The sequence below is a fragment of the Corvus brachyrhynchos genome, unplaced genomic scaffold (assembly GCF_000691975.1).
Source record: "Corvus brachyrhynchos isolate BGI_N302 unplaced genomic scaffold, ASM69197v1 scaffold281, whole genome shotgun sequence".
NCBI classification, from domain to species: domain Eukaryota; kingdom Metazoa; phylum Chordata; class Aves; order Passeriformes; family Corvidae; genus Corvus; species Corvus brachyrhynchos.
The window spans coordinates 2,869,674-2,897,568 of record NW_008236509.1 but is presented as its reverse complement, the minus strand read 5'-3'; the positions used below and the strand labels follow the sequence as shown (position 1 = coordinate 2,897,568).

At 37.4% G+C, this 27,895-nt stretch overlaps 1 protein-coding gene across 1 annotated transcript; it reads left to right on the top strand.

The window, feature by feature from the left end:
• QSER1 (glutamine and serine rich 1) lies at positions 1–27,895 on the top strand. Its single transcript, XM_008644075.2, has 12 exons — positions 1–110; positions 1,348–1,512; positions 4,816–8,514; positions 11,381–11,676; positions 12,721–12,837; positions 13,457–13,590; positions 14,916–15,127; positions 16,696–16,833; positions 18,169–18,266; positions 21,993–22,145; positions 23,162–23,257; positions 23,806–27,895. Exons 2-12 carry the CDS (start codon positions 1,374–1,376, stop codon positions 23,944–23,946), a joined length of 5,223 nt encoding a protein of 1,740 aa, XP_008642297.1. The 5' UTR covers positions 1–110; positions 1,348–1,373; the 3' UTR covers positions 23,947–27,895.

The window sequence follows — 27,895 nt, the reverse complement described above, 5'->3', positions numbered from 1 at the left end:
CTTAAGCTATGGAGGAGGACATTCATCACATTCAGAAACAGACCTTCACAGACAGACATACACAGCTTCTCATCAGCTTCCTGGATACTCAACTACGCAACATCCTGCTGGTAACTGTCCATATCATGAGAATACTGCTTAAATAGCTACAGAGGAAGAAAAAAACCAGACAACTGTTATGTCATTTAGATTAAAGTTAATAAATTTTATAATCAAAGGAAGTTTGTCATATAAGTGGTGGCAACTGGTATTAGAAAAGCTGAGTGTGTAGTAGAAAGTTAACAGTTGTTAGCTTTTATCAAAATGCAAAATGTTGTTAAGTAGAAAGGAAAATATACAGGCAGGTTATGCTGGGTATCTTGTTTTTTGAAAAAGCTGCACTTATTCTTGAAGATACAACTTTTCAGGATTTGGCCTATGCATAAGGGCCAAACGTTGTGTGCCTCCGAGCCAGTGGCAGAATTGCTGCCAGCTCCTCCAGACTAAAGCAAACAGCAAAACTGATGCGAGCTGAAACACGCTGCTGTTGGCACTTCCATGTGCACACTGAGGCGGGGCTGGGGAAAAGTTAAAATTCATTTAAAATGTAGCAGTGGGGTCAGCTGTGTGACATCTGCAGTGGGGTCCATCTTTGCTCCTGATGGTATCCTGTCTCCATGTCAGGAGAAGACGGGGCTTGACCTTTTCATGCTCACTTTGCAACCCAGTTTCCAAAGAAAGGTGTTTGAGCTCATGTCCTGACTGGAGTCTGTAGTCTCCTGGCCAGGTCCTTGATCAGGGCGATGGAGGGTCAGAACTGCAGTCAGTTACTCACAGCTCTGGATCTCACCAGTGCTTCCCATTGGGCCTCCTGCTATTGAAAGGTCTGGACAATGGGAAACACATAAAGGTGTTTGTTGAAACAGGGAATGCAACCAAAACCCCTTTTCATGTGCCAGTCCTATAGATGTGTCCAAACTTCCATAAGCGGCCCAAAAGGGGAGAAAGTGGATGTAGAAAAGTTGAACGCATTTCAGGAGGAATTGTGAATGTTTAACCAAGTGAAATAGAACAGTGAATCTTCAGATGAAGGAAGAATTTTACTGGTGTACCTAAATATTGTTTGAAGCATCATATTTGACATACATTTAATAATAGGTTTTTAAATGTATACTGTACACTCTATGCAGTTGTAACACTGCGTAACAGTTAAACACAGAAAAAACAATGTACTTTAACAATGCTAATGTTTTGTAGGGTGGGGGTTTTATAGTGAGTTATGAACATATATCCTTTTTACTTGATTTTGCTTCTTTGAAGTTCATCTGAATTATCTGTTTTGTTTCATTTCCCTTCACTATCATCTAGGTCTTTCAGGAATATTTGATACCAGTATGCACAGTGCTGGAGGTAACACTAAGGAAACTTCTTCAGTTATGAATTTCCTCTCTGCTATTGAGTCTCGTACTGCTCAGGCAGTCTCTTCAGGATCTACCCTTTTACCACAATTCAGGGCTCCTTCCTGGCAGACAGGTGAAAATTTTCCCTTGAAATAAAATTTTGTCATTGTTATATTGAATGTTTGGGAGGATTTGAAACAAAAATATTCTGACTAACTGAAAAGGCTGCATGTTTCCTACCTCTTTTACATCTCAACATTTAAAAATATCAAAATCAATGAAATTATGTTAGCATAAGATTTATATGAGCAGAAGTTCTGGTTGTTTAGAAGGAATTTATATGCATAGGATGTTATTTTGTCTAATGAGTCAAATTTATTCTCCCAGCTCTGTTTGGAATTAGTCTCACTAGCACTATAAGCCTGTTCAGGCACACTACCTGCGCATCCTAGCAAATCTTTCAAACTCTGTTCCCTGTCATAGTTCTTCTGTGATATTAGTACTAAAAGTCTATGGGTAGCTTTGGCCCCTTTGTACACGGAAGTAATGAGCAAGGTGTTCTCCAAAAGAAGGTCTGAGGTGCATGTCACATAGAAATAAGGGATCTAATTTACAACTAAAGAAATGTGCCATCTCTTCTGGCAGGCTGACTGCCTTCCATAAACCTCCCCCATCTGTCAACCCTTCTGTGCAGAGCAGGAAACTGCAGATTTTGAGCTCGCTGTAGACAGTCACACCAAGATAAGTGTTGCTACTGCATCTGTGGGTAGCTTCAAGTTCTGGGTAATCTTATGGAGTGATTGTGCAGCTGTGCAGTGCAGGATCTAGTCACTGATCTGACAGAAAATGTTTGAGTGGCTTTTTTCCTTTGGTCGGATGGGTTTCCTCTGTATCAGCAGGCTGATCTGTGTCTTAGTGCAGCTGTATGATTGCTGTTCGGATTTGGGGAGGAGGCACAAGGTAGCACAAGTGGAACACATATGCCATTTTGTTGACAGTTTGCACTTGTTCTGTTGAGGGTAATGTGCAGCTGCATTCTGTGAAGAGCAACTCAAAAAGTTAAGAATAGAGACTGTGGCTTTTAACTCACCATTGACAAAAGCAGATATGTGGGAGCAGGCATGAAGATGCACACTGTTAATCTGGCAAACAATCTTAATATAAATCAGTTATGAGTTTAGAGTTATGATGACCCATCCTCACATCAGAATGTCAGCTGGGAAGAAATCTTTTTTTCTCTTCGTCCTAGCATTTTCTCCATTGCAGCCTGCCTAACAGTGAATTGTGAAGAATGGGGAGAGATGCTGTGGGTCGGGTTTGATGTTGGTACCAGTGATTGAGAGACTTCTCAGTACTCATTACTAAGAACTCATCAGTAAGCCCATTTTTCAATATTACCAGTTCTCTGAGCTTTTTGTTGTCCTTTCATACTTCTGCTGCTTTTCTGTAACCCTCGATCTCCCAAGTGTCTTTTGAGAGCTTTGTCTTCTATGAACTTTTTTGATGAGGGAAAGCAAGAGCTCTTCACTCTGCAAGGTGACTTTTTTCAGAAGAGTTTCTTACTTTGGGATTTTCTCTAAACTCTGCAACTGCTGATTTTGGGGGAAAAAGAAGAACATTGTGTTTGTTATATTTGTCCTTCCAAGTGTTCCTTTGATCTGCGGGTCGTGTTATCAGTGTTCTGATTTGTTAGGGTAGTGAGGGTCTGTCTGTTCATGCAGCTTAGTACCTTTGCCATACCTTTTGTTTTCTCCTGAACAAATATTAAAATATAAAGCCCAGCAGTTCTTCCATGCTAGTGCTCCTATGACTGGCTCTTGTCTGGTTTAAGAAGTGAGATGGATGTAGTTGGAAGGGTTTTGATTTATGGAAGAGAAAGGAAAAATACAGGTTAGATGAGAAGTGAACATCTGCAGTTAAAACGGGTTTAAATTCTTCCCCTTCTTTGATGCCTCTGGATGGCCCTACCTTTGTGTTAGCAGTCAGGATCAGTAAAAGAGAACCCGATTGTACAAAATGTTGCAGCTTTTAGAATAGGGGGGAAAAGTGCTTTGAAACACTGTTTATGCTTTCTTACTCAGAAAGACCTTATTGTTGACTAAGTAAAAATACCTTGGCATTCCTTCACTATCACATCTCTTCATATCAGTTTGTCTTGGACTGGAAGGGAGAAACAAAGAATTTATTTCTCAGCTTCACCTGAAACTTCAAAAGCAATTGTATGATTAAGTTGCAATCAGCTTAGGAAGACTTAACTGCATTGTGAAATGAAATATTTTTTTAACTGAAGTATATGTTTCAAAACAAGCTTTATTTACTGAGAGTTTTCATTTATTCTTAAATGTTGCAAAGCTAAAAACTGTTTTAAATGTGCAGGAAGAACTGACAAAGGTCAAATCATTCCACTGATATTTAATTTTTTCTGATTTACATACCCTGGTAAATTTCCCAGTGGAAACTGATTCCTTTACAAGAATTTTAAGCCTCTCTGGGAATAAGCTTGCCTTCTTCACTTTTCTTGGTAGACTTTGGAAAAAGTACACAAACTTCACCAGTGCCTGCAAGTTACAGGGTGAAAAGCACTGAATGATATGGATCACTGCTCTAAGCCTCAAAGCTTGCAGGGGAATTTCACGCTCTTATTTCAGCTGGAGAATGTTGTATTCTGTTAAGAAATCTTGTTTAAGCCAGGATGTCATACCAATGGCTGGATGCAAACAAGTAATATACTCTTCAGTTGGATAGTTGCTATTGCACCGTGCAGATAATTGCTGTCAGTGGATATTTTGGACTCTCACTTCAAAAAGCATATAAATCATATTTACTGCTTGTACTGAAAATCAAACCCCTCCTTTAAGAAAATTAATTGCAGAGTGCATAGACCATTAGCTATTTCACTGTATGCCCTGAAATGTTTCCCATAAAGTGAGTTATAAAATTATTGGCAAGGGTAAATCCAGGAGATGGAATTGTTTCTTAAACTATGTGTGTATTACAACTTCTAAGGTGTAATTTTGCCTTTTTACTGTTTATTGAAGGTGGCCAGGGCTTTTGATCAGCTTATTCTGACCTTCTTTTTAAACTGAAATAAAAACTGATAAAGAGGCCTTCAATTTCAAAGCAGAATTAATCTTGTACAATTTTTTTATCAACAATTTGCATATTAAGGATATGAGTTTTTCCCTTGGCAATTCACTGCAGGTATAGAGTTTGGCATTGTTAAAAAACCCTGCACTTCCATTTTGAAAATTACCTACAGTGAGTGCCTCCCTATGTATGTTTGGGTTTTTTAAAAGGGTGGTGATTTTAAAGAACGTTATATTTGTAAATGCTGTAAGAGCTTGCAGTTAAATGACTTATAGAAATGCAGAGTGCTGTAACTTGTAAAGCTCCTTTATGCTTCTTTTTCCTTCTTGTTTTGTTTTTGTTTTTCCAGGTATGCATTCCTCGACAGCCACAGAACTGTTTGTTACTGGAGCTTTGCCAACCTCTGGAACATTTCCACCAACCTCCGCTTTATCAGCGTATCAGCATCCCAACACCTTCAGCAGCAGAAACTTTGCTACTACCCCTTCTCTTACTCTTCAAGATGCTACTTTCAGTGCTACTTCGAACGGTCTCTTAACTGCCCATGATCCTTTGTTACAGATTAAAACATCGCAAGGCACTGTTCCAACTGCTTTGACATTTGAGCGCCTGGGCAGCTCTGTTCTGAGTACCAGTGTACCTCCTCAGTCATCAACATATCGTTCTGCTCAAGAATCTGCACCCCATCTTTTGCAACCTCAGTTTAGTTTGTTGCCTTCGACCCTTGGAGGAGCTCAGCAGGTGTCTCAGGCCTACAGCACATCTGTCTTCACTGGTTCCACTGCTTCCATGGATAGAGCACTTCAGCGAGAATGTAGTGTTATTAAACACCACCAGCGGCCTTCGAGTACTCAGTCTGTCCAGCCTCAACTGGCTGTTTCACAGCATTCCTTACACAGCTATTTAACAAGTACAAGTGGAGTTAACTTTCAGGATACATCTAGGCACTCGGCATTATCCTGCAGTCCAGTTGGAGATGTTACTCAGGTGAGCAATGGAGGACCACAGCAGAAGACTTCTCAAGTCACAGTAGAACTTGCTCAGTCATACACATCTGCAATTCCATCACCTGGTTTTCCGTCTGCTTCCACAGCAAAAGTGAAAAACTGTTCCATGAAGCAGCCTCCGAGGTCAACAAAGACCCCCAAGCCTCAAAGTGTAGCTCCCACTGTGCAGACACAAAGCTATGCCAAAACTGCACAAAACCAGAGTTCTGTCATTACAGGCCAAGCACAGATCTATTCCACAGCACAGCTCCCCAGCCTCTTGTCGGTCAGTCAATCCCAAAACTATGTTTCATGCCAGGCTGAGAATGTGCCACCTGTCAGTCACTCACAGGATTTCTCATCCAGCAAGGTTGAGAAGCTGCCCTCACTGTATAAAACATTGACTTTTTCTGGGCAATCACAAGCTATTACTTCTGACAGTCAGACTCTAAGTTACTCCTCAGAGGAACAGGTATTGACCTCAGTTCCAAATGAGAACTACTCTGGGCAAATGAGGGAACTTTCTTCAGTCAGCCAAGCTCAGAGCTACTCTTCTAGTCACTCTCAGGGTTTATCTCCAGTTACCCAGTCCCAAGTTAATTTTTCATCTCAATCACAAGTTTTAGCAGCTGTTAGTCCTTCAGAAAGCTATTCTTCAGGGCAGTCTTTAACATTAACGTCACCTTCTCTTTCCTTTAATGCCTCTCCTCGGGTACAAACTCTTCCAGCCACTAGTCCTAATCAAAGCTATATTTCTTTACATTCTTCTCAGAACTCTCAGTCACAAGAATCCTCCTCTCCGCAGTCTCAAAAGTTTTTGCCATCTGTCCAGTCTCCTTTTGCATCCCCAGCTCATTCCCAGACACTGCAGAACAATAGACCTTCCTCAGAGACAAAGTCCTATGTTAAAAGGAAGTCTGACTCTAACTTATATGCCTCATCAAAACAGGAGGAGGAATTATCAATGCAGGATATGCAGGCATTGCAACAGCAAGCTACTCTTGAATCTTCCACTCAAAGCCTAACTGAGGAGGAGATCAGTGCTCAGGATGCATCCTATAGGGTCTCAAAAGCAAATGACAGATACTCTCAAAGTGTAATCAGAAGCAACTCTCGTCTTGAAGATCAAGTTGTTGGACTTACTCTTCAAGGAACAAAAAAAGATGAAAGAATGGTCAGTTCTGTGGAACAGCTTTCCCAACACATTGGCCATATCACCAGCCTAAGCCATGATATCAAAAAGACAGCTAATTTAATGCGAACAACACAGGTAACTGTGAGTGCTAAGGAACTAAACCAACAGCATTCTCTTATGCATAAGGTACATGAAAGTAAAGCTCAAGAGCAGCAGGGCCAAGTCATTAGCACACCACCGCAGGTTCAGCCTCATGCTTTAAGACATGGTCATCAGCTGTGTTTGCCCAGTGCACAGGTACTGCTGGAATCAACCTGTGACTTGCAGATTCTTCACCAGTCAATCCTGCAGTCGGGTTTAGGACAAGCAAAGGCATCACCTCAAGTGCAAAGAATACAGAGTCCTCAGCAGGTGACACATCCATTCCTTCAGATGGATGGTCACATTGTTCAAAGTAATGGGGGTCATTCTCAGCAACAGCTTCATAGTCAGAATTCAGAAGTAATGAAAATGGACATTTCTGAGTCTTCAAAACCACTACAGCAGCATTTGACAGCAAAAGATCATTTTACTCAGACAAATCAACATGATTCAAAAAATCAGTTTGTTTCTCTTAGTTCAATATGCTTCCCAGAATCTATACTTCTCAGTGACGAGAGGAATATATTATCCAATGTGGATGACATCTTAGCAGCAACAGCAGCAGCCTGTGGAGTGACACCATCTGACTTTGCCAAATCAGCTTCTAATGAAGAGGAAATCCAAGCTGTTGAAAACAGTGAGGAGTCTAAAACACAGTTCCGATCATTGGATTCCAGACATGTGTCTTCTGTTTTCAGTGCCTCACCTACCGTAGTTGGAAAGTCAGCAAGCAGAAATAATATTTCTCTCAATGGAGGCCAAATTACTCTAAATCTTACCCCAGTGTCAACAATACAGACAAAAACTGTGAACTTGGATCAACAGCACGTTGAAACTTCTGATCAAAGTGTACCAGCAAGAATGACCTCTCCCACCCTTGGTCCTGGTCAAGAAGAGCAGGAGGCTGTTCGAGTTAAGAAACAATCCAGCATCAGTCACAAATCTGAAGAAGATAATGATGCTTCTGTTGATGGTACACTGAATACAAGAGACACAGAGTTTGTTTCAAGTGGTAGGAGCCTAAGTGAGGAAAGTGCTGCTTCAGAGAATGATTTTAATATGGGTGGTGATGATGGTACAGCAGCAGGTAACCAGGCAAAGGTTCCATTGCAGCCGCTCTCTGTGCCCCAAAGTGCAGATGGAGCCATTAATAGAACTGAAGAAGAATGCCAAGATTTAACTCAAGGGAACCTTCAGAAGAAAAAAAGCAAAGGAAAAAGCCAAAACAAAAATGCTGCAGAAGATGACAGTGCAATTCAGAAACAGGTAAAAAGAAGTGGACAGTGTAAACGTCAGAACTCAAGAGGAAGTGATTCGTGTTTCACATACTCTTCTCCTGTTTCTGAAAGTTGTTATGATACTTACCAACATCAGGAAAGAATGAGGCAAAAAATTAAAGAAGTTGAAGAAAAACAGCCTGAAGTCAAAACAGGATTTATTGCATCTTTTTTAGACTTTCTCAAGTCTGGGCCTAGGCAACAGTTTTCCACTCCAGCTGTACGAATGCCAAATAGGACTAGGAGACCAGTCACACAAATAGTTCGTGCCCCTTGCCTGCAGCCCTCTGCAAAGCCTCAGCCAGCAGCAGCAACACCTGTGGCTGCTGAGGTGAGTGGAGAAAGTCCAACCAAAAAAGCTGATGAAGAACTGAAGAAAAATTTAGAAACGTTGCCTTCATTTTCTTCTGATGAAGATGATTCTGTGGGTGGTAACCATGATCTTCAAAAGAGCATCTCTACTGCATTGTCAGCCCTGGATGATACATCTGACAAAAGGATCAAATCAGGTAAAATGGTTACTGCAAGTGTATATGTTGAAGGAGATTTTTGTTGCTGATGGGGAAAAAAAAAAGAATAATTTTACCTGTCTTCAGGTAGAGGTTTTGATTTGGTTTGGTTTTGGCCACAATTAAGAGTTTTCTTAAAAAAGTGTATTGACTATGGACTAAACTAGTGTTTTCCACAATTAGAAAATATGTAAATAAACTTTTTCATGCTACTTAAGTAGGACTAATGCCAAAAAGTTATTTTAGTTTGGAGTTGGAATAATGTGTGTGTTCTCTTCGATTCTGGCTTAGAATACTAAATATGATTTTCATCTGGGAACCTCAACAAAACATCATGTCAGAGGTTCTCAACCTATTTTAAAAAAATCCTAGCAAGAGAATATATTAATAATTGCCATCAGCAGGTGATGAGTTCTTGCTAGGTAAACATACATTTTCTGTGATGATGAAGTTGTACTGAATATCTGTATGAACCAACTTTTGCACTTGTAAACTGCACTGGTTTGGCTGGGCTGGTCCAAGGTGGGAGCCATTTGAGCCATATCGATCAGGGGTGTTGTAGCTCCATGTGTGTTGATAGGTTGCCAGCAAAAGAACAAAATCTGGGAAAGATTGGTTTGGGCAGGGAGGGGCAGCAACCACTGATCACAGTAATAATTCGTTTTTCACACACTTTTCAGTTTCAGTTGTGTTACATCCATGCTGTACATCCATGTTCAGAGCTTTTAACTGATGCTGCCTTGTTTTGAAGTATTTTCAGAATACAGAACATTTTTGCCTAGACAGGTCTCTTCAGTAAAGATTTTTTCCCCCCTCTGGTAAGCAATTAGAAACTATCCATCCAATCACATAACTGTACTAATTCCAGAGAAATACCATTGTCTTCCAAAATCATCACAGGGAGAAAATGAAACCTTTCTTTAACTCTTCTCAGGATTCAGAACCCATGACCTGTGAGCTGATTCTAAACAAGAGAGAATGAAATAATGGTTTCCCTTTTTAGATTAAAGGAGAGATGGAGATTTTTTTTTTCTCTAGGTGTGACATGATTTGCTGAAAAATACATAGAAAAATTAAATTGTAATAATCGCACCTAAGATACTGGAAAAATATTGCAGAATATGTGATATGCTGAACAATACTTCATCTTAATTACTATTCTGGGGTTTTTTCCATGGATATTTCTATGTAATTATGTTAAGTTCATGCATTTCAAAAGGCTGCACAGAGGATGAAGTTCCTTCTGTGTCTTTCAGTTGAATGTATATTTCAAGCAAGAAAGCAGTGACTGTTTTTTGTCCCAGAAAGCTGAAATCTGGACAGTGCCATGGTGTGAGCCTCTTGTTGAAGCTTGTTAATTTTAATAAGCCATTTCTGTGTACAATGTCCAAAGAAATATTTCAAATGGGTTTTTTGTTGGGTGGGCATTTCCATTAGTGTTTTATTTGCAGTGATTTATTTTACAATGTTGTTGTATCTTCTTTATTATCCATAAGGATGTAATATTTATATCACCAATTTCTTGAATTCACCTTCCTATTTTGTGACAACACAAGACTGTGCATTGTACAAGATGCTTAGTAATGACGTATTTCTTTCTTTCTCAATGGTGTTTTGCAGGTTTTCTAGTAATTCCCTCTTCTGTCTGTTTTTTCAAATAAGTATAGACAGACAAATGCTAAAACATATCTTTTGTTGATAGTATTAAGTAGTACATGTACCTTTATCTGCTGTTCTGACAAATATGTAAATATACCTAAGCAACTAATAGTGGTGTGTCTAATTAAAGCTGTCAGAGCTCTCACTGAAGAAAGAGAACATATTTGCAATAATGTGAGGTGAAGTATCTGGAAGAATATATTTCACATTTCAAATTAACTATTTTACCGAATGGATTTAATGAATTCTCACTTATTTGGTATATAGCTTTTGTATTGACACATTAATTTGACATTTAAATCATTTGTTTGGAGTCACTTTTGTTAAAATATGCTACGTTATCTTTTTTACAATTTTTCAAGTGAAAAAGTCAACCATTAGCAATGATTATAGCAAAACTGTAAAGTGGTTATCTTAAGTTTCCTAAGTGATATAATCAATTGTGTTATAGTTACTATAACTTGATTTCTTTTAGATCAGCAAATCAGTGTTAAATCTAATATGTGTACAAGACTATAAAGTAATATCTAAAAAGGATTCTAATTTCTTTCAGGTGGGAAAGAATAATTTTGAAAGGTGGGACTTTTCTTTGGCTCTTTGGACTAGAGGAGGAAAAGAATGTTCTTTTCCCTTCTTTGTTTTGTATCATCAGTTCTCATTGCTCACCTCTGTTAATATTAAAAGTCCTTAGGCTATTGCCAAAGTTTTAATCTGGAACTTCCAGTTACATTATCATAAGATATAAATGATAAGTATCCAAAAGTCACACAGAAAATATTTTCATATTTCATGTGTATTCTCTTTCTGTAATCCAATTTAAAAAGACTTAGCAGCAGATAACAAGATTCAGTGCTGTAACCTTTACTGTTGTATTTGCTTATTGTCACGAAGTACAACAGTATTACCTGGTGATCATGTCTGTAACTATCAAATTGTTTTCTGAAGCATTCAGCTTTGTTAATTCCAGATGCTAACAGAGGCAGCAGTTTAATACAAACAGAGGTATATTAGCTACAGTATTTCGGTTGTGTTTAAGATTTAGTTGTGGTCAAGACACTGCTTCTATTTTAACTCCTAGAACAGGTGTTTTTCCTAGAATAGTTGCTTTTAATATAAATTGTAACAGAAAAGAAGAAAAATCTAGTTCCATATTACATTGCTAATCCTTGATAATTTGTTTAATTAAAATTTGGATTTTTTTCTTCAGAAACTGAAAAAGTGACAGTTGTTACTGCTGCTGCCACCACCACCACTGCTGTAATAAAGCAGGAATCTCCACAGACAACAACTGCTGTAGGCAACATGCAGGAGAAAATGAATCCAGCTGACCCCTTAAAAGTAGCTCAACAGGATGCTGTGACTTCAGAACAATTGGCAAAAATACAGGAGACTGTTGCAATAGAAGGATGTACTGATGAGGAGAATATGGACAGTGAAGGAGAGGGAATGTACAGAGAACGTGATGAATTTGTAGTGAAGATTGAAGATATAGAGACACTAAAGGTAATCTGAATATTTGCTGGGGGGGAAACACATCACAAAATCCCTGCATATGAATTCAGCCTCAAGAAACTACCAGAAGAGGAAAGGCTGCAGATTAGTTTTCCCTTTCTATTCTAATATTTCCTGATTGCTGCCAAAATGCCTTAAAGGTGTCTTTCTAGTGCAGATTACAAACATGTTTTGAATGTACATGACCCATTTTATGCTACACACATAATAAAGTAAATCTGTGTGCTGGTAACCTCTGTTAGAACTTGGAATTACCTATTTTAATATTAAAAAGCATAAATTTTTCACAGGCAGTTGACTGCTTTTTTTTTTTTTAAAGATAGGAGTAGACTTTCAAGTGTAGCTTGCAAAAGAACTTGAATGGAATTGGCTTCTGGTTTTTTCTAAGTTCTGCTTGGTATTTCAACAAGAAATGTCTTCCATAAGCAATCAGTACAACTCTTCACATGAGTTTATGTGAATTTCCTTGTTGTCTTTGATATTTCGTTTTGGTTTGGTGTTGTTGCTTCACCATTTTAATTCTTCTGAATGTTTACTTTTGTGGCTATCATAGCCAGCAACATTCTTACTGTTAGAATATTTCTAATATTTTTGATTACTTGTCTATGTGTTCATTCTCTTAAGCTGCAGTTTTAAATTAATTAATGTAGCTTTGTCACATAAGACAGGTGTTAGCAGTTTGAAATATTCCCTTGTCACTTATAAGATGGATTAAGGTATATTAGGAGATATTTTGAATTTTAAGTTTGTTAGTTGAAGAGTCATGAAAAAGTAATCATTATTTGACTACATTTTCCAAAAGGGTTTATTTGAGTTAGTAGTTTGTTTGTAGGATCTATAGAGAATTCTCATTAAAGCTGATCATTATAAAACTTGCCTTGATGCAAGCAGAACTTAATAACTGTGGTTTTGGAATTCTAAATTACTTATTTAAATTTTATCCTTGGTTAACTTCCTCAAAAAATGTGACGCAGAAACACATTTCTGGAAGAAAAATAAGCACTGTTTTTAGCAAATAATCTTATGTTCTTCCAGGTTGCTTTGCAGACAGGAAAAGAGCCTCCAGCTATCTGGAAAGTACAGAAGGCTTTATTGCAAAAGTTTGTTCCTGAAGTGCGTGACGGACACAGAGAGTTTGCTGCTACTAACAGTGTGAGTCTTAAAAATTCCTTGGGAAGCCTCATGGGAGATGGTTTCCTTAATGGAAGTCTAGGAAACTAAATAGGATGTGATTCTGGCATACATTCTTAGCAAGCATCCTAGAGGGGGGGAAACCCTCCAGCTCAAACTCTCCCTAAATACATCCATGGACTGATTTTTTTGCTTTCCACTGCGGGTTCTTTGGTATCCTTTCGGCTGCATAAAGGAACAAGTTATTCTCCTAACCAGAATAAAGTCAGTGGAAACAGGCTTGTGAACCAGCTGCTTTCTGCAGTAGGAGTGATATAGAGAGGATACAATTTTTAACAGGCAGCCTTTTGCCAGGTAGATAATGCTTTTGGGATAACACATGTGGAGAATAAAACAAAGGGAGAAAAAGAGGCCCAAAGTAACTCCTCTTACCTTATTGTCTTCAGTTTTAATTATTATCTGGAAATCTGATGGAGAATTTTTCTTAAATTATAAATGGTATAGAGAGGCTTATCTTAGTATGTAAACATGGGGGGGTTAAACTGACTTTTTTCTCCAGTATTGGAATTTTTACTTGTTAAACTGACAAATTTTGCTTTACAGAAACACTCATGGTTTGGTTTTGGTTTTTTCCTTTCAGTATCTTGGGTACTTTGGGGATGCAAAAACAAAATACAAACGAGTGTATGTGAAGTTTGTTGAAAATGCAAACAAAAAGGAATATGTCAGAGTATGTTCAAAAAAACCACGAATCAAGCCTGTCCAGTCAGCAAGGTATTTTATTTCAATTTATTTTCCATTCTGCTATATTGTTTTCATATTAAGAACAGACCTATTGAAATAAACAGGAGTTACAACTTTAAAGTATGTTAATTGTGCTTTAATATGGAAACTGAGAACTGTCTGGTTTGCTTTAAGAAATTAAATATCAATTACTGCCTTGTCTTCCCTACTCTATTCTGTTCCATAATCAGTTATTTTGGAGGTGTTGGGGCTCTACATGCTATTTCTGTGTCATTCTTTGCCATACAAGCCTGCTAGTGTAGTGATTTTAATTTTTTGTGTATTGTTTTCTCGTATCCTGTGGACTTTGCTAGTTAGGTAGTTTTTTCTGGATTGCTTTAATGACCATTTTGTCCCAGTATACTACAAGTACCATGCTTTCTTCTCAATCCTGGAAAGTTAATGTAAAAACAGATGCTCATTACAGTGCTCTTCATTCAGGAAAACACTGGAGTTTTAAGTCTAGTTTGCTCTCAAAGAAAGCAGTGCCTTCAGAGAATCAACATTATGAAATAATCCTGATCTACTTAAAAGTACCTAGGATTTTGATGCTCCTTTATTCTTGGGCTATGCAAGACTGTCCCAGCACCTGTTCTTCCAGTGCTCTGAAGCAACCCCCTCTTTTAACAAAACATGATTATGATTAGCTTGTTATGCATATGCTGTTCTCTCAACACTGCTTTTGGCTTTTCTTTCAGTTTGTACTGCATGTTTGTATTTATGGAGAAATCAGTCAGATCCCACTTCTGTCTGTGTTTCACTGAGCTTCATTAAGCAAGGTCTTTCAGCTTCCTTGTTTGGGGCAGACTTTCCGTTCCTCTCATCCTTCTACTGTCTGTTGTCTCCATCTATTTTGGTTTGAAATCTTCATTTCTGACAGATGTCTAGAATTACTCTCAGTGTTCCAGAAGATACTTACAGTGTTTCTGCTGTGCATACCACTGCTTTCCCATCTTGACAAAACTCTTCTCTAGCACTTCCCAGGATTGTATTTCCTGCCTTGCTCTCAAAACTGTAGTGCATTATTAGCCCAAAAGTATAGAACTTTGTATTTCTGATATCAATATTCCTGTTTGTTTCCCTGATTTGAGTGGTGGGAAGAGAAAGAAGAGGAGTTGTCTGGCCAAGTATTATATCAAAAATATAGTAGTATGTATAGTGTGCATGATCTAATTCCCAGTTACAGGTGACAGTGAAGTAAGTTTATATAATCAGTGGGGAGTATATTCTGGTTAAATAAGATTACAGGTGTTCTATTACTGCCAAAACTTGTCTGGTAATTACTTTCATAAAAATTCTCTTCCATCATATTGCAGGACTATTCATTGCAAACCTAGTAATAGCAACATCAAACCCCCTGATCCACCAACACCAAAACCAACAGCAACAAAAGTCTCTTCTGTGAAACCCAAAGCTAAACAGCCAAAGGTAAAGGCTGAACCACCACCAAAGAAAAGGAAAAAGTGGAAAGAAGAATTTTCATCTTCCCAGTCTGATTCTTCACCTGAGGCCCAGAGTGAAGAAGATGGTGAGTGAGATACCAGTGCTGGCACCTAGGCCCATTTGAACTCAAATGAGAAGAGTATTATAAAGTTACATTGTTTGATCTTGCATGTTTTTCTGTACAAGCCTCAGAAAGAAAATATGAAATCTGAAAGTGCCATGCAAAATGAGTTTCTTAAAACTTTTTACTTTCTGTTGGTGTATAGGCAAAGGTGTACAATTGAAGTTATTTCCAATGTAGTTTATCTACATAAATACATGTTTTACTACTTGCTGTCTGTGACAGGTACAATTGTAGGAGGAGAAGCTGATTTGATTTTTGAATACATCTAAAGAATGAGATTCTTCATTAGTTTTCCGTTGCAACTGCTTGTCATGTCTAAAATAACATTCCTGTAATCTTTGCCTGCATGGAGATGTGGGCAGAATTCAGATGCTGCTGTTGTTTTTTCAAAATCCAAGGAGAAAAAGCAGTCGACTTTTTGGCTGCTTCATTGCTTGTCTGAACGGCAGCTGTTCAAATGTAGCCTGCTGAGCAGATCTGCTGTTAAGACGTTCATAGAACATCGAGATTCAATGTTTGCAGGAATTCTCCAGAAGAGAAAGGGATTTCTGAAGTTTACAGTGTTTATAGGGGTTACATGTGGTAGCAGATTTACAGTACGTTTTGCAGGGTTCTTTTTGTTTATTTCCTGTATGTTTGAAGCAAAGCTGTGTATTACTCATACTTCATTATTGCTGCATTTCTAAAGCATCCTGGTGACTTTTAAATATGGATAAACTATCATTGGTGTACTGGAACACTGCCTCTGTGAAGACAGCACCTTTAAAATATTTTTCAAGCAAACTTGCCTGAGTAACACTCCATATTTAAGGCCTCAAGTAACCTGGTGATTACAGTCATCCCTGAGGAAGTTTAACAGCCTTGCTGGCTGAATCACTGCAAAACCCTGGTGTCAGACATGGAGCTATAAAAAGCTCCAGAATGCTTACTAGTACTGATGACTACTCCATGTGCATGTTAAAATTGCTGTCTATGAAAAAATAACAGCTTCCTCAGAGTAAGCACAAATATGTGCCTACATTGCTTCACTGATAAAATTTTCTTTTGCCTTTTTTTTGGTGGGTTGAAAAATTAGGTGTGATTGACTTCAGTTGTATGCAGGCTCCTAAGTGACATTAGTACTCTGAAATTCTTTTTCCTGTTGGATGACTTCAAATTTTGCAATTTTGGGAGGTACTTGCATTGACTTGAAAACTGCACTTGGGGTGCTTTGCTTGACTGAAGTTATTAATTATCCTTTTTCTCTAAACTTTCATCTACAAAAATAGAAAAATGTTTAAATTCCTTAAAATAGAATGTAAATTTTTAACTATATCTAGTTTAAAAAGTTGAACCATTTGTATTATATTTGGTGTCTGCCTCTGTTTTTGACATGTAAGTAGTTTATTGCAATTGACTGCATTGAGTTTTAATCTCCTGGGGTACCAGTAGGGGTCACTTGTGTTTTAAGAGAGAAACCTTCCATTTTGAAAAACACAAATTTGTAGGATATTGAAGGAAAAAATCCTTCTATCCTGTTTACTTTTCAGAGGTTATACCTCCAGCTCCCCTTGTTACTCGCTTTTTGAATACAAGAGCTATGAAAGAGACTTTCAAGAGCTACATGGAGTTGCTTGTTAGCATTGCCTTGGATCCAGACACAATGCAAGCCTTGGAAAAGAGCAATGGTATAGTATGTTTAACATTTGTGTGTTCTTACTAGATTTTAAGGTTATTAATCAGAAAAGCAAGTGGTTTTTAAATAAAACCCCACAAACCTAACAAAATTCTAGTTACATAACCTCATTGGAATAATCTACACGTGTTATTTGTGTATATATATATTTTTGCATTCTCTTTGAATAATCAAAGTAATTTGGAAATATTGTTTTATCTGCTTTGCTGCATTAGAATTTTGCTGTGAATGTCAGAATAGAGCTCTTTGTTCCTACAGTTACTATACTTCAAACCTTAGCAAACATTTATTTAAAATTACAGTTTCAAGTGTGTTTGCTTTCTCATGAAGAAATAGGCTTATAACTGTAAGTAGTTAAGATTCCTCCTACTATTAAGAATTCTGCTTTTTAAACTCTGAAATCTTAAAATCCAGATCAAAGAAAATTATATTAACACTTTTTTTTTGTAGACAAAGTATTTGGATTTGTTTACCCTAGTAAACTCCAGGGTACAAGTCGAAACTCCTATTTCTCAAAATTTAGTAAAACACTCATGTACCAAGATAAAGGTTCCAAAAGAGAAATCATTTCATGTATTATTTCGTTGTAAGCTGTTGTTTTGTACTATTTTCTGATTGCCTGAGGCTAGAAAAGATTTTTTTTTAACACTTCTCTCCTGCCTCTCCTGATTTGTTCTGAGTGTGCATTTGTGCACACTTACCTCAAGATTTCAGACCCATGCATTATGTCAGTAGTCCCACTTAAAACCAAAGTAATTGACTTTATAAATAAAAGGCTTCATACTGAGCTGTAAATTTTCATTCCTGGCCACATGCCTGTGTTCAGCTGTATATTGTGAAATTCACAGTGGTTTATCAGATAACTTTTATCAGTAAGCACTTTCCTCTTTTTTTTTTTTTTTAATAAATGCCAGCAGGACCATTTCTTGTAAAATGGAATAACAAATGTCAAAACCACATACTTGTCTTCATAAAACTGCCAGTTGTATTGCACAGAAGAGGATTATCTAGGAAATGGTGTAAAATTGTCTCTAAAATTTATGCTCTGTATTGCTCCATCTTAATTTTTCCTTGCAGGAAAAGAAAGTCAGAGAAGGAGCAGGATTGTAGTCAGCAATTAAACTTCGTACTACCTAGACCAGCTTAGTGAGCCGATCAAAAAAAAAAAAAGATTATTCTCTCACATTTGAAATTAGATTATGTGCCAATGGCTTTATTTTTTACTTTCCACATTGTATATTAATGGGTTAAAGTATAGATTGAATATGAATCTCATGATTGTGTGTCTTAATAATCAACTGCTGTGGGTTTTTAATGTGTCTTTTAGATGAGCTACTTTTGCCTCACATGAGAAAAATTGATGGTATGCTGAATGACAATAGGAAAAGGCTGCTTTCCAAATTGCGCTTGGATCATGCTTTCAAGGTATTCTCTTTCAAATTCTAGGCTTTTAAAAGTGGTGTTTTAAGTAAATCATTGAATGCGAACCATGCAGGCACAGCTTAGAACCCAGAAGGCACATTTGTAACAGAAGTGAATATGGGTTTGAAAGAGATGCTATAAATTTAGTGCTTGTATGTGTCATTTGGAGACCATTTTGTGATGGAGGAGTTAATACTGCAAAGGTAGAGTTCTAGTTTTGCTCCCCATGCTTTCTGGTTCGTTCTCAAGCATTTTTTTTCCTTTAAGCTTTTCAAGTTTGCCAAAAGAAAGTCTGTTTCCTGTCCTTCTAGAGCTTTGGTTAAATGTTTGTATTGCCTAAAAATAAACTTTTACATGAAATAGCTATGCTGTGGAGCAGATGTCTGAACCTCTTTGAAGTAGAGAACATGATCAGAGGAGTTTAAAACCAGGACAGAGGGATGCAAGAACAACTCATGTGTGTGCTCTTTCATGTGTCTTCAGCATGGAAAGTTGAGAAAAGTGTGGATAACAAGCCCATATTACAGCAGCTTTGACGTGGTAATAAAAAAACAGGTCTGGATGTGGACAGGGAAGAGAGAAGCCGTACCATCTCAGTAGAGAGAAGGTAAACAGGAGGATAATCACTGTGCTTCCTACTGTTCCCACCCACCCTCCAAGCAACAATGCAGAGTTTGCAAGTGCAGGAAGGTTATTTTCACTCATGGAGTCATTTAGGTTAGAAAAGATCAGTTCCAACCATTAACCCAGCACTGCCAAGTCCACCACAAAACCCTGTCCCAAAGTGCCACATCTGCCGCATGTTTCAGAGACCTCCAGGGATGGTGTCTTCACCACTTCCCTGGGCACCCTGTTCCAGTACTTCATAACCCTTCTGGTGAAGAAATTTTTCCTAATATCCACTCTAAACCTCCCCTAGAACACCATGAGGCCATTTCCTCTTGTCCTACTGCTTGGGAATAAGACAGCCTTTTGGCAATGTCTATAATCAGACTGATTATTGGTTCTAACAGTTTTGAGGCCAACAGCAGTAAAGCAGGCCTGACTATAAACACCATCAGCCCAAACTTGCACAGTACAGAGACACTTGGAGAATTAGTGCTGTCTTTGGAGGGCTGTGAGCTTATTTTTGAGAACTAGGTGAGAGGAGGGAGATAATAACAGACTTGAAAGTTCTGCTCTTTTCCATCATGAAACCTTTTTTCCCCATTCCATTTCTGGTAAGCCTTGTGGGACATGAAGTGGCCTTGTTTCAGGGAGGAGAACACCATCAACCAGTGAAACAGCTGTAATTCACACTATTCTTGGAGTTTTTTAGTGTTAGTTATGCTGTGTTCCCAACAGCTGAACAATTTCTGCCTGCTTGAACAAAATTTCTTGTGGCTTCCTCCTTACAGTAAAAAGGCCTGGGGAGGGCTGTATAATTTCGAATGCACAGAGCCTCAGAGAGGTAGCATATGTTAACACCCCATTTCTGTTCTTCTGTGGTAATAATTTTGTGTTAATAGTTATTAATACCTTGTTTTGACCTGTCGGTGCAGAGAAGATAGGCCAGTTAAGGGAAGATATAAATTTGTAGAATTCTAGTTCCATTCACAGTATACAAAAAGTGAGAGGTAGCCACATTTGATTTTTTTTCCAGTTTAAGGGGAAAAAGCTACTATAATTTTCTGTAATACCAACATGTAATTCCAGCTGCTAATTAAGTTGGAGTCCTTGGAGTCCATAGTGAATACAATAGCTTTGCTGTGTGTTCACTTAGAAGCAGATTATGTATCATATTTCTAAAGTTAACTTGAGACTGTATTCCATCATATCATCTGCAAGACTTTAATGAAGTTAATGGATATAAGGAAGGGATCTGCTTGTGATGTCATCTGCAAGATAGAAAACCTTTTATGTTTTTCTTCTGGTGTGACAGTGCCAACTTGTGCCATCCTTGGGTCAATATCTTGGATAAAAATGAAATGCCTACCTCTCATCATAAGTGGTTGCATTGGTTAGGAAAATGTGTAATACTCTCTAAGATACAGGAGGTTTCTGTTCCACCTTTAATCAAATAACTAGTTCAGATGTTAAAGCTGAATGAGGCACTGAAGGAAGCAGTAAATGAAAAATATCATTTGTCATTCACTGGTATCAATCAATTTGAATGATTTTACATTATCAATGTTCTGCATTGATAGGCATGGATTAATTTAATAGTGTTTTTCCACTGGATATAGTTAGTATGGAATGTGTTAGCACTGTATTACAAACCAAAGCAGACACTGAAGTTAGCAGTGAGTGTTTGGTAGTTTTGCCTGTAACATTTTTTATAGTTCTAACATTCATTGCATCCTTTGGGTAAGAGTTTTTATAAACAAAATTATAAAATGTTATTGTTGCTTTATTTGGAGCTCAGTAAGTGAAGCCTCTCAGGTGTAAACTTCATTTGAAAATAATTATCGCCATTTTGTGTCTCATGCTCCCAGAGATGCAGAAATCACCAGTATTCACTTCCTCATTCCAATTCACATTTGTCTGGTTTAGGACAGTGGTGTGGCTGTGGAACTGTTCTGGTTCTTAGGAATTCTCCAGAGGAAGCCAAAAGTGGCCAGAGCCTCTTGACACTCCAAATCAAACTTGAGGAAGGCTATTATAGTGGATAGCAAAACCAAATAAATCAAACCTGCTAAAGTTGTTCCACTTTGAAAGTATTGTAAGAAAGACTGGATATGGACAGGTTGGCTGGTCAAGGTTACTGCTACCACTGTGCAGGAGATTTAATAGCTGTTTACTGAGAGGTTTGTTTAATAAAGTACAAAATGGCTGATATAGATAAAGAGCTAATAAATTATAGGCAGGGGAGGTTGTTGTAGTCAGGTACTGGTGGTTAAAAGAAAATATAAAAATGGAGTTAATTTAGTATCTTAACCCAATAGTCCCAAGTAAGGTCCTTGAGCTGCAGCATTGATTCATTTTTCCATACGTGTATTTTTCTGCCTCATACTGGAGTGTAATACAAAGATGCATGTTTATTTGACTTGAAACATTCTTTTCAGGGCCAGTTATGTAGCATAGCAGGAGCTGCTAACATAATACTGTATTTATACAACAAAATTGTATTCAAATTTACTCATGCAAATAATGTAGAACTGAAGCTGCCAGAAATGCAGTTCACTCTTGTGAGTTAAAATGTGTTAAACTTCGGCTTTTTTGAACCAGCCTTCTACTTCACTGTGCATAAGCTTTTCTACCTTAGAGATCTTATGAGATGCAATTAGTTTGTAATTTGCAAAATCTGGGACAAAAGCTATGAAGGTATTTAGGCATCCAATCCCTGTGTGCCTGACTATGCATTAAATACTTAGAGATCTTCAATTAACTGGGCCTTAGAGATTCTTGGGTAGAAATGGAATGGAAAGCATTTTAGAAGATAAAAATTGCCCTGTGGAGCTTTCCCCCCCTCTCTTTCTAGTGATAGAATCACAGATGTTATTCTGACCTACAGTGAAAGGATCTGCTGGTCTTGAAAAATTACAGTAATCAAGAACAGGTGGTCATGCTTCCCAAACTAGATATGGTTGTATGATCTGATAAAGACACTTTATCAGGTGTTTGTGGAAGAATAAATTTTTTCCTAATAAGCTGCACTCTAAACTCTTCAAAGAAAATGGCCAATTTATCCTCAGTGTGGCCATTCTTGATTTTTTTTATAATCCTTTGTCTTTATATGCTCTGTTAAAGAACGCTTTGGAAAACTTTCCTGAACTGACAGTGATCACTCGGGATTCCAAGACAAAGTGCGGAGGAACGTCTGTGTCTAAGATCAAAATGAATGGTAAAGCTTACAACAAGAAAACACTGAGGGCTTCTAAATCAACCACTAAATCAGCACAGGTGAGTGTTCACAGGGTTTGTTGCTGCCACCATCTGACTTGTGCTATGATAACCACATTTATATAAAACACTGCTTCGTGTGTTAGGTGGTTTGGTTGGTTTATCAAAATATAAAATCTTTGAGGGAGGTGCTTCTTCTGTAAAAAGGGAATGTTAAAACCCAACTTTTCAAGGAGTACGTTAAATTTCACGTTAAATGTGAAAGATAGTTTGTCAGCCTCCTGGGCTGTTGCTAGAGAAGCAACAATTTGCCTTCACCATTGCAACTGTAGATCATAGTAATAACAGTTTGCACTTGCTGCAAAGTAAATGATACAATGACTTCTTGATTAAAAAAAAATAATAATGTAAAATCTGAGATCAGATAACACTTCTTAAAAATTGAGTTCTGTCTTTTTCCGTTCTTCATTTTCAATGGCAGAAGGAAGCTGTGTATTTTAAATTTTAAAAAAATAAATTAAAAAGCAACGTGGTAAAAACTTGAGAAGCACACACTGTTTATTTCTATAGTATGCCTGGAGAACACTCTTAACTAGATTTGGCTTGCTCAGTCTTATCTCCCTGCAGTAAATAGTGGCTTGACAAATGACCTGTACATATAGCTCACACATATTTCTTGCCAAAGTAACCTAATTTTTAGATAAGTCCAGATCAGCCTTCTCAAGCACGAAGTCTGTGTCTTTTGCAATCACAGCCATCAGTCTGGTAGAATAATGGTTAAGCTTTGGTAGTTCTTGCAATACTTCTCGAGAAGGGGTTGTCTTACCCGTTTTGGGCTTGCAGTGCATTCAGGATGACCGAAAGCATTCTCACACCTGGTTTTGATAAAACAACATGGAGAGTGGAGATAGGAGATAATTATGATATGATGTGAATTACAGTTTCCCAGATACGTCACAATAATGATTTGAATGAAGCACTCCTTTTCTGAATTGTTAAAAAAAAAAAAGTCTGTAATGTCTCTTTATCTTTGGTAAATAACATGAATTTTCCTAAAATAATTGTTCTTTTTGCAGGAGTTTACAGTAGATCCAGAAAAAATACAGTTGTATTCTTTGTATCACTCACTCCATCATTACAAATATCACATATATTTAACATGTAAAGAAGAGGTAAGTATTGTTCTCATTTTTTGCATTCATTGAGGGAATTGAGTCCAGCTTGAGAGACTGTTCTCTCCTTCTTGGTAAATGAGTATGAATTGAGGCCTCCCATTTTTATTAATTCTTTATGGTAAACAAAAGGCTACACTGACCACTTGGGTTGTCCCTAATGGGAACTGCTGTTCAGAACATTCAGATGTGAGGCTTGCAAGATTTGTGGGATTCCCTGAAGTGTTCTTCACTGTTATCTAAAATAAACAAGCGTTATCAGTGTATTTAACTCCTTGGATCTAAAAACTTATTTTTTGCCTTTATTTCTTCTGCAAATCCTTGATGGAAATATTTCAGGTAGCAGAAATACAAGAGTTGAGATCTGGCTTAGTTGTTAAGAAATGCATTTTGGGGGACATTACCCTTGTTTTAAAAAGTAAAGGTTTTCTGGCAAAGAAGGCTCATATTTAACTGCAGACTATTACAAAAATGAAAATTCTCCAATTCTGGCTGCCTAACGTGTGTGTGTGCATCTCTCTCCCCCCCTCCTTCTCTTTTTTAAATAGATTTCGTCTGTTCAGAAGACGAGTGCAGATCTAGGCCAGGAAGAGATTGTGCAGCTGTGCATGAAAAACATAAAATGGGTGGAGGATCTTTTTGAAAAGTTTGGTGAACTTTTGAATCGTGTCCAGCAGAAATGCTCCTAACAAAAATGTATCCCAAATCCCACATTTTTCTACAGCACTAACCTGATGGAACAGAAAGCTCAGAGAGAGGCTCTGATTTCTTTTACAATGCCAGACTGCATTCTTGTTCGTAGCCATTTTTATTTCTCTTTATGGAACTTTGTGCCTTGGCTCATGCTAAGGAAAAATGATGCTGCCAAGGAAATCAGTCCTTTGGAGATGGAACTAAACGTAAACCTAACCACATTTTTAACCTGAAGAGTTGTTTTCTATTTTGTAAACTATTGGATAACTTAGTTTTATTTTCAGAAATGTTTTTGACAAGTGATAAAGCATGCACTACATATACTTTTTTTTCTTTTTTATTGCTCAACAGATAACAACACTTAAAATACTACAGATTTTTCCATCCCTGACTAAGTGAGAGAAAAGTCAGCGTTGGGGCGAACTAATTTTTACATGTCTGGCCACCAAATTTAGAGTTTTGTACATTTTGTGAACAGAGCCGGAGTGACATCAGTTTCTGCATACGTATATTGCCATCATAAAATCCAGAAATTTCATTATGCTTTATGGACTCCTTTTACTATTGTCATGTTCGGGAGACTGAACATGGAGTTGGTGCAATCCTATGACTGCTTTTGTGTCAAATTATATTGTAATGAAAGACAATGACCTTAACTATTTTCCCTGTTTTGAAGAAAAAAATATTTTCCTTTATACTGTGGGTTTTTTTTTCTTTTGGAAAAAAAAATTCAATTGTACATTTTATCTCACTAATAGTTGTATTTTTCACAGAGGAAATATTGTGGTTAAAATTGTTACATGTATCTTTGTAATACACTTTCCATTGTTTTCAGTAAATCCTATTCATTTATATGTTGATTTTATATTGTAAACTATGTATCTCGAGGTAACCCTTTTGTTTATACAGGTTTGCTTCAGTGTTAACCAGAATAATGCATAATGCATACTAGACTAGTTTTGCTTTAAGTGTAGTTGTGTTAGACACTGCAATTATTTTCTGATATGTGAAAATAAATTTCTTACTAAACTAGCACTTGATTAACTGAGAGTTTAAATGAAGAGCTACTACACTTTATCGTGGTCAACAAAGATTGTTGATTGAATAGACTATATGCAGTGTTAAACACAGCCTACATAATTGTTTGTAGAACTGGCAGTTGCAGAGCTGTTCTTTTTTTGGTGCCTTTCAAGTCTTCAGACATCTTTGTAGCTTTTCTCCCCCTCCAGGTTGTTAACAGTTAGTTGTGCCACTAGTCACACTCAGACAATGAATGTAATGGGCTCTAATCAGGAGAACATTTTCTTTAAATTTGCCGATCGAATGCCTTACTGAGTCATTCAGAATGGAGATGTACTCTACTGGCGTCCTAAAAAAAAAGTTATGTTGGTCTTTTTTCAGATAATGTAGAAAAAAACTTCATTCCTTTATCCTTTGACTGCCACTTAGTGCCTTAATTTCAGCCAAGAGAGCAGGGTTCACTATTCATTGGCCAAATGAAATAATGTTCATTGCCATGTGACCTTTTCCCCGTGTTTTGATCCTATTTAGTTGCTAAATATTCATTAGACCGTAGAACTATAAAGAGTTTAATGAATAGATGTGAAAATGAAATTATTTGATCTTGAGTAAGCAAATAGAGGTTTGAGTATTAAAGTATGTACAGAATTTTAGCTGATTAGATTTAGAACCTTGTAGGATGTTTACCATATTTCCAAAGCTTTTCATCCTTAAAAAGCAATAATTCTTTACAATTTATGTGCAGACTACGATGAACAGAAATGGGTATGTGCCCTTGCCTTTTTTAAAGCCTCTTCCTCGTGGTTTTGCTTTAAAAAGGGAGGTCACTGTCGTGTTAATGACACATTGTGCTACTGCTATGTCTGCAATTATCAAGGAGAGCGAGGTGGGTTTGGGTTTAGGCAGAATATGCAGATTGTTAGAGCAATCATGGAGCTAATTAATTACCAGAGTGAAAAGAAGGGTAGCTGTGGGGGTAAGGAATTTCTGTAGTTTCAGTCCTGCTGGGTCTGGTAGGAGCTCGAGTTTATAGGGTGAAACCAAACAGCAGAGTTAGCAGCCTTGGGAGCAATCAGATAAAATGATTTTAATGTAAACGTGCACCCTGGAGGTACGGTAGAAACGTGCCTGGTACACTCTTCCATCACAAGTGGGCATTCCCAAGTTTACTCAGTGCCTTCCCTTACTGGGATGGTTGGCAGTGGGTGTAGATTGATGAGAGGGAGTTACTTGCCCAGGCAGAGTTCTGTAGTCACATTACAGCGATGAGCACAGCACAGCTGGGACATTCCTAGTCTGTAGTTTTAAAAATCATTAGGGTACAGACTGAGGGAACAATTGAATTGGCTCCTTGATGATGTAGTAAAGAGCTTGTCAGACTTTGTCTCTCTCACACCCCTTCCTAATATGACTATGAAGCAACGAGTTGAGAGAGTTCTCTGTGCTTTCTAAAAGATTACCACTACTGTGTACTTACTCTAGATTTCTGAATCTAGAATTTAGAAAGCTGCTTTCAGTTCTTAGAAGCTGGAAAAAAGAAGTGAGAGGCTTTTGGAGTAGCTTGTCCCTATTTAAAAAGAAAGTAATTTTAGCAACAACCATTAAAAAATAAAAAGGGGCGGGGGAGCCAGGATGCTCTGCACTGTCATAGAAAGTGACCTGGCTTATTTCTGGCTGTTTTGTTCCCAAGGCCAGTTAAACAAGCACTGTGCCTGTAGAAGACAGGAAAACTTGTGTTGAATTAAAGTAACTGCTCCGGCCTATTAAAGATTAATATAATGGAGCTTCCATCTTTGTCTTGGGGTGCAAAAATGGTGGCTGGATTGTTAATTTACCAAATTAGAATTAAGAACATGGAACTCTCGTGTGTGTTGAAGGGTCATAAAGCAAAGCAAAGCTTTGTTAGTAGGATTGAAGAGGTTTTTTTGTACTGAAGCAAACTTAAAGAAAAAGTCAATGTACAAATTATTTTTTTTGCACAAATACTTTGTTTTGTTGCATTTTAGATAATGAAGTCTGCACCCACACCTCAGATTTTTTCCCCTTGGACTAACTGAGGTCTTCATCCCTTAACATCTGACAGTGGAATTTGAGCAGTGATTTGACTGCAAGAGAAGATGCACTAGGAAGGAACAAAGCCCTCCTTAGACTATGAATTAGCAAAACAGGAATGAAACAAATGGCATAATCAGTTATTTGGCTTTTAATTCCACTATCCTTTAGTGTGGCATCCCAATTTACACTGGGTTTGGTTTTATTCAAATACAGCATTTCTCTTAAAGGCAGGTTTGCTTTGAGGTGCTACTTCCAAAGTTTTGCTAGCAAAAAATCTGAGACAAAATTGGATTGAGAAATTGTTTCTGAAAATAGCTAAGGACTTTAGGGTCTTTGAGGTTCTGTGGCATGTATTGTATTCATATATTGTCAAAATTAAATACTACTTTTTAAAAAGTCAGATCTTACAGGCTGTCTTCCAAGTAAATGATTTCCATAGGAAATATATTTTAAATATTATTTAAGTATTTACTACTATTTAAAACAATTTTAAAGCAGAAAAGCTAATACTATGGTCACAAAATGTCAGTGTGTCATCAACCATTTCTTATTTCGTTGCCAGCACTTGACATTTGGTCTCTCTTACCCTATTACAAGCCTGTGCATTTCACAGTGCACATTCTGCCATATTTTATTATTTAAGCTAATATTAACATGTCATTGGTAATAAATGCATGTTTTTCTGCATATCTGTTCTACATATGGCAAAAATGAAGCTAGGGCTAATTAAGCGACACTTTATGCATTCTTAGTCCAGATTTTCAGGTGGTCCATAATACAATGTATGGAAATGTGAAAAAGGACAGTTTTGTACCATTCATGATGTTATTAACTAAACCCATTAAAGTGAAAACACTTTTTAAACAAAAA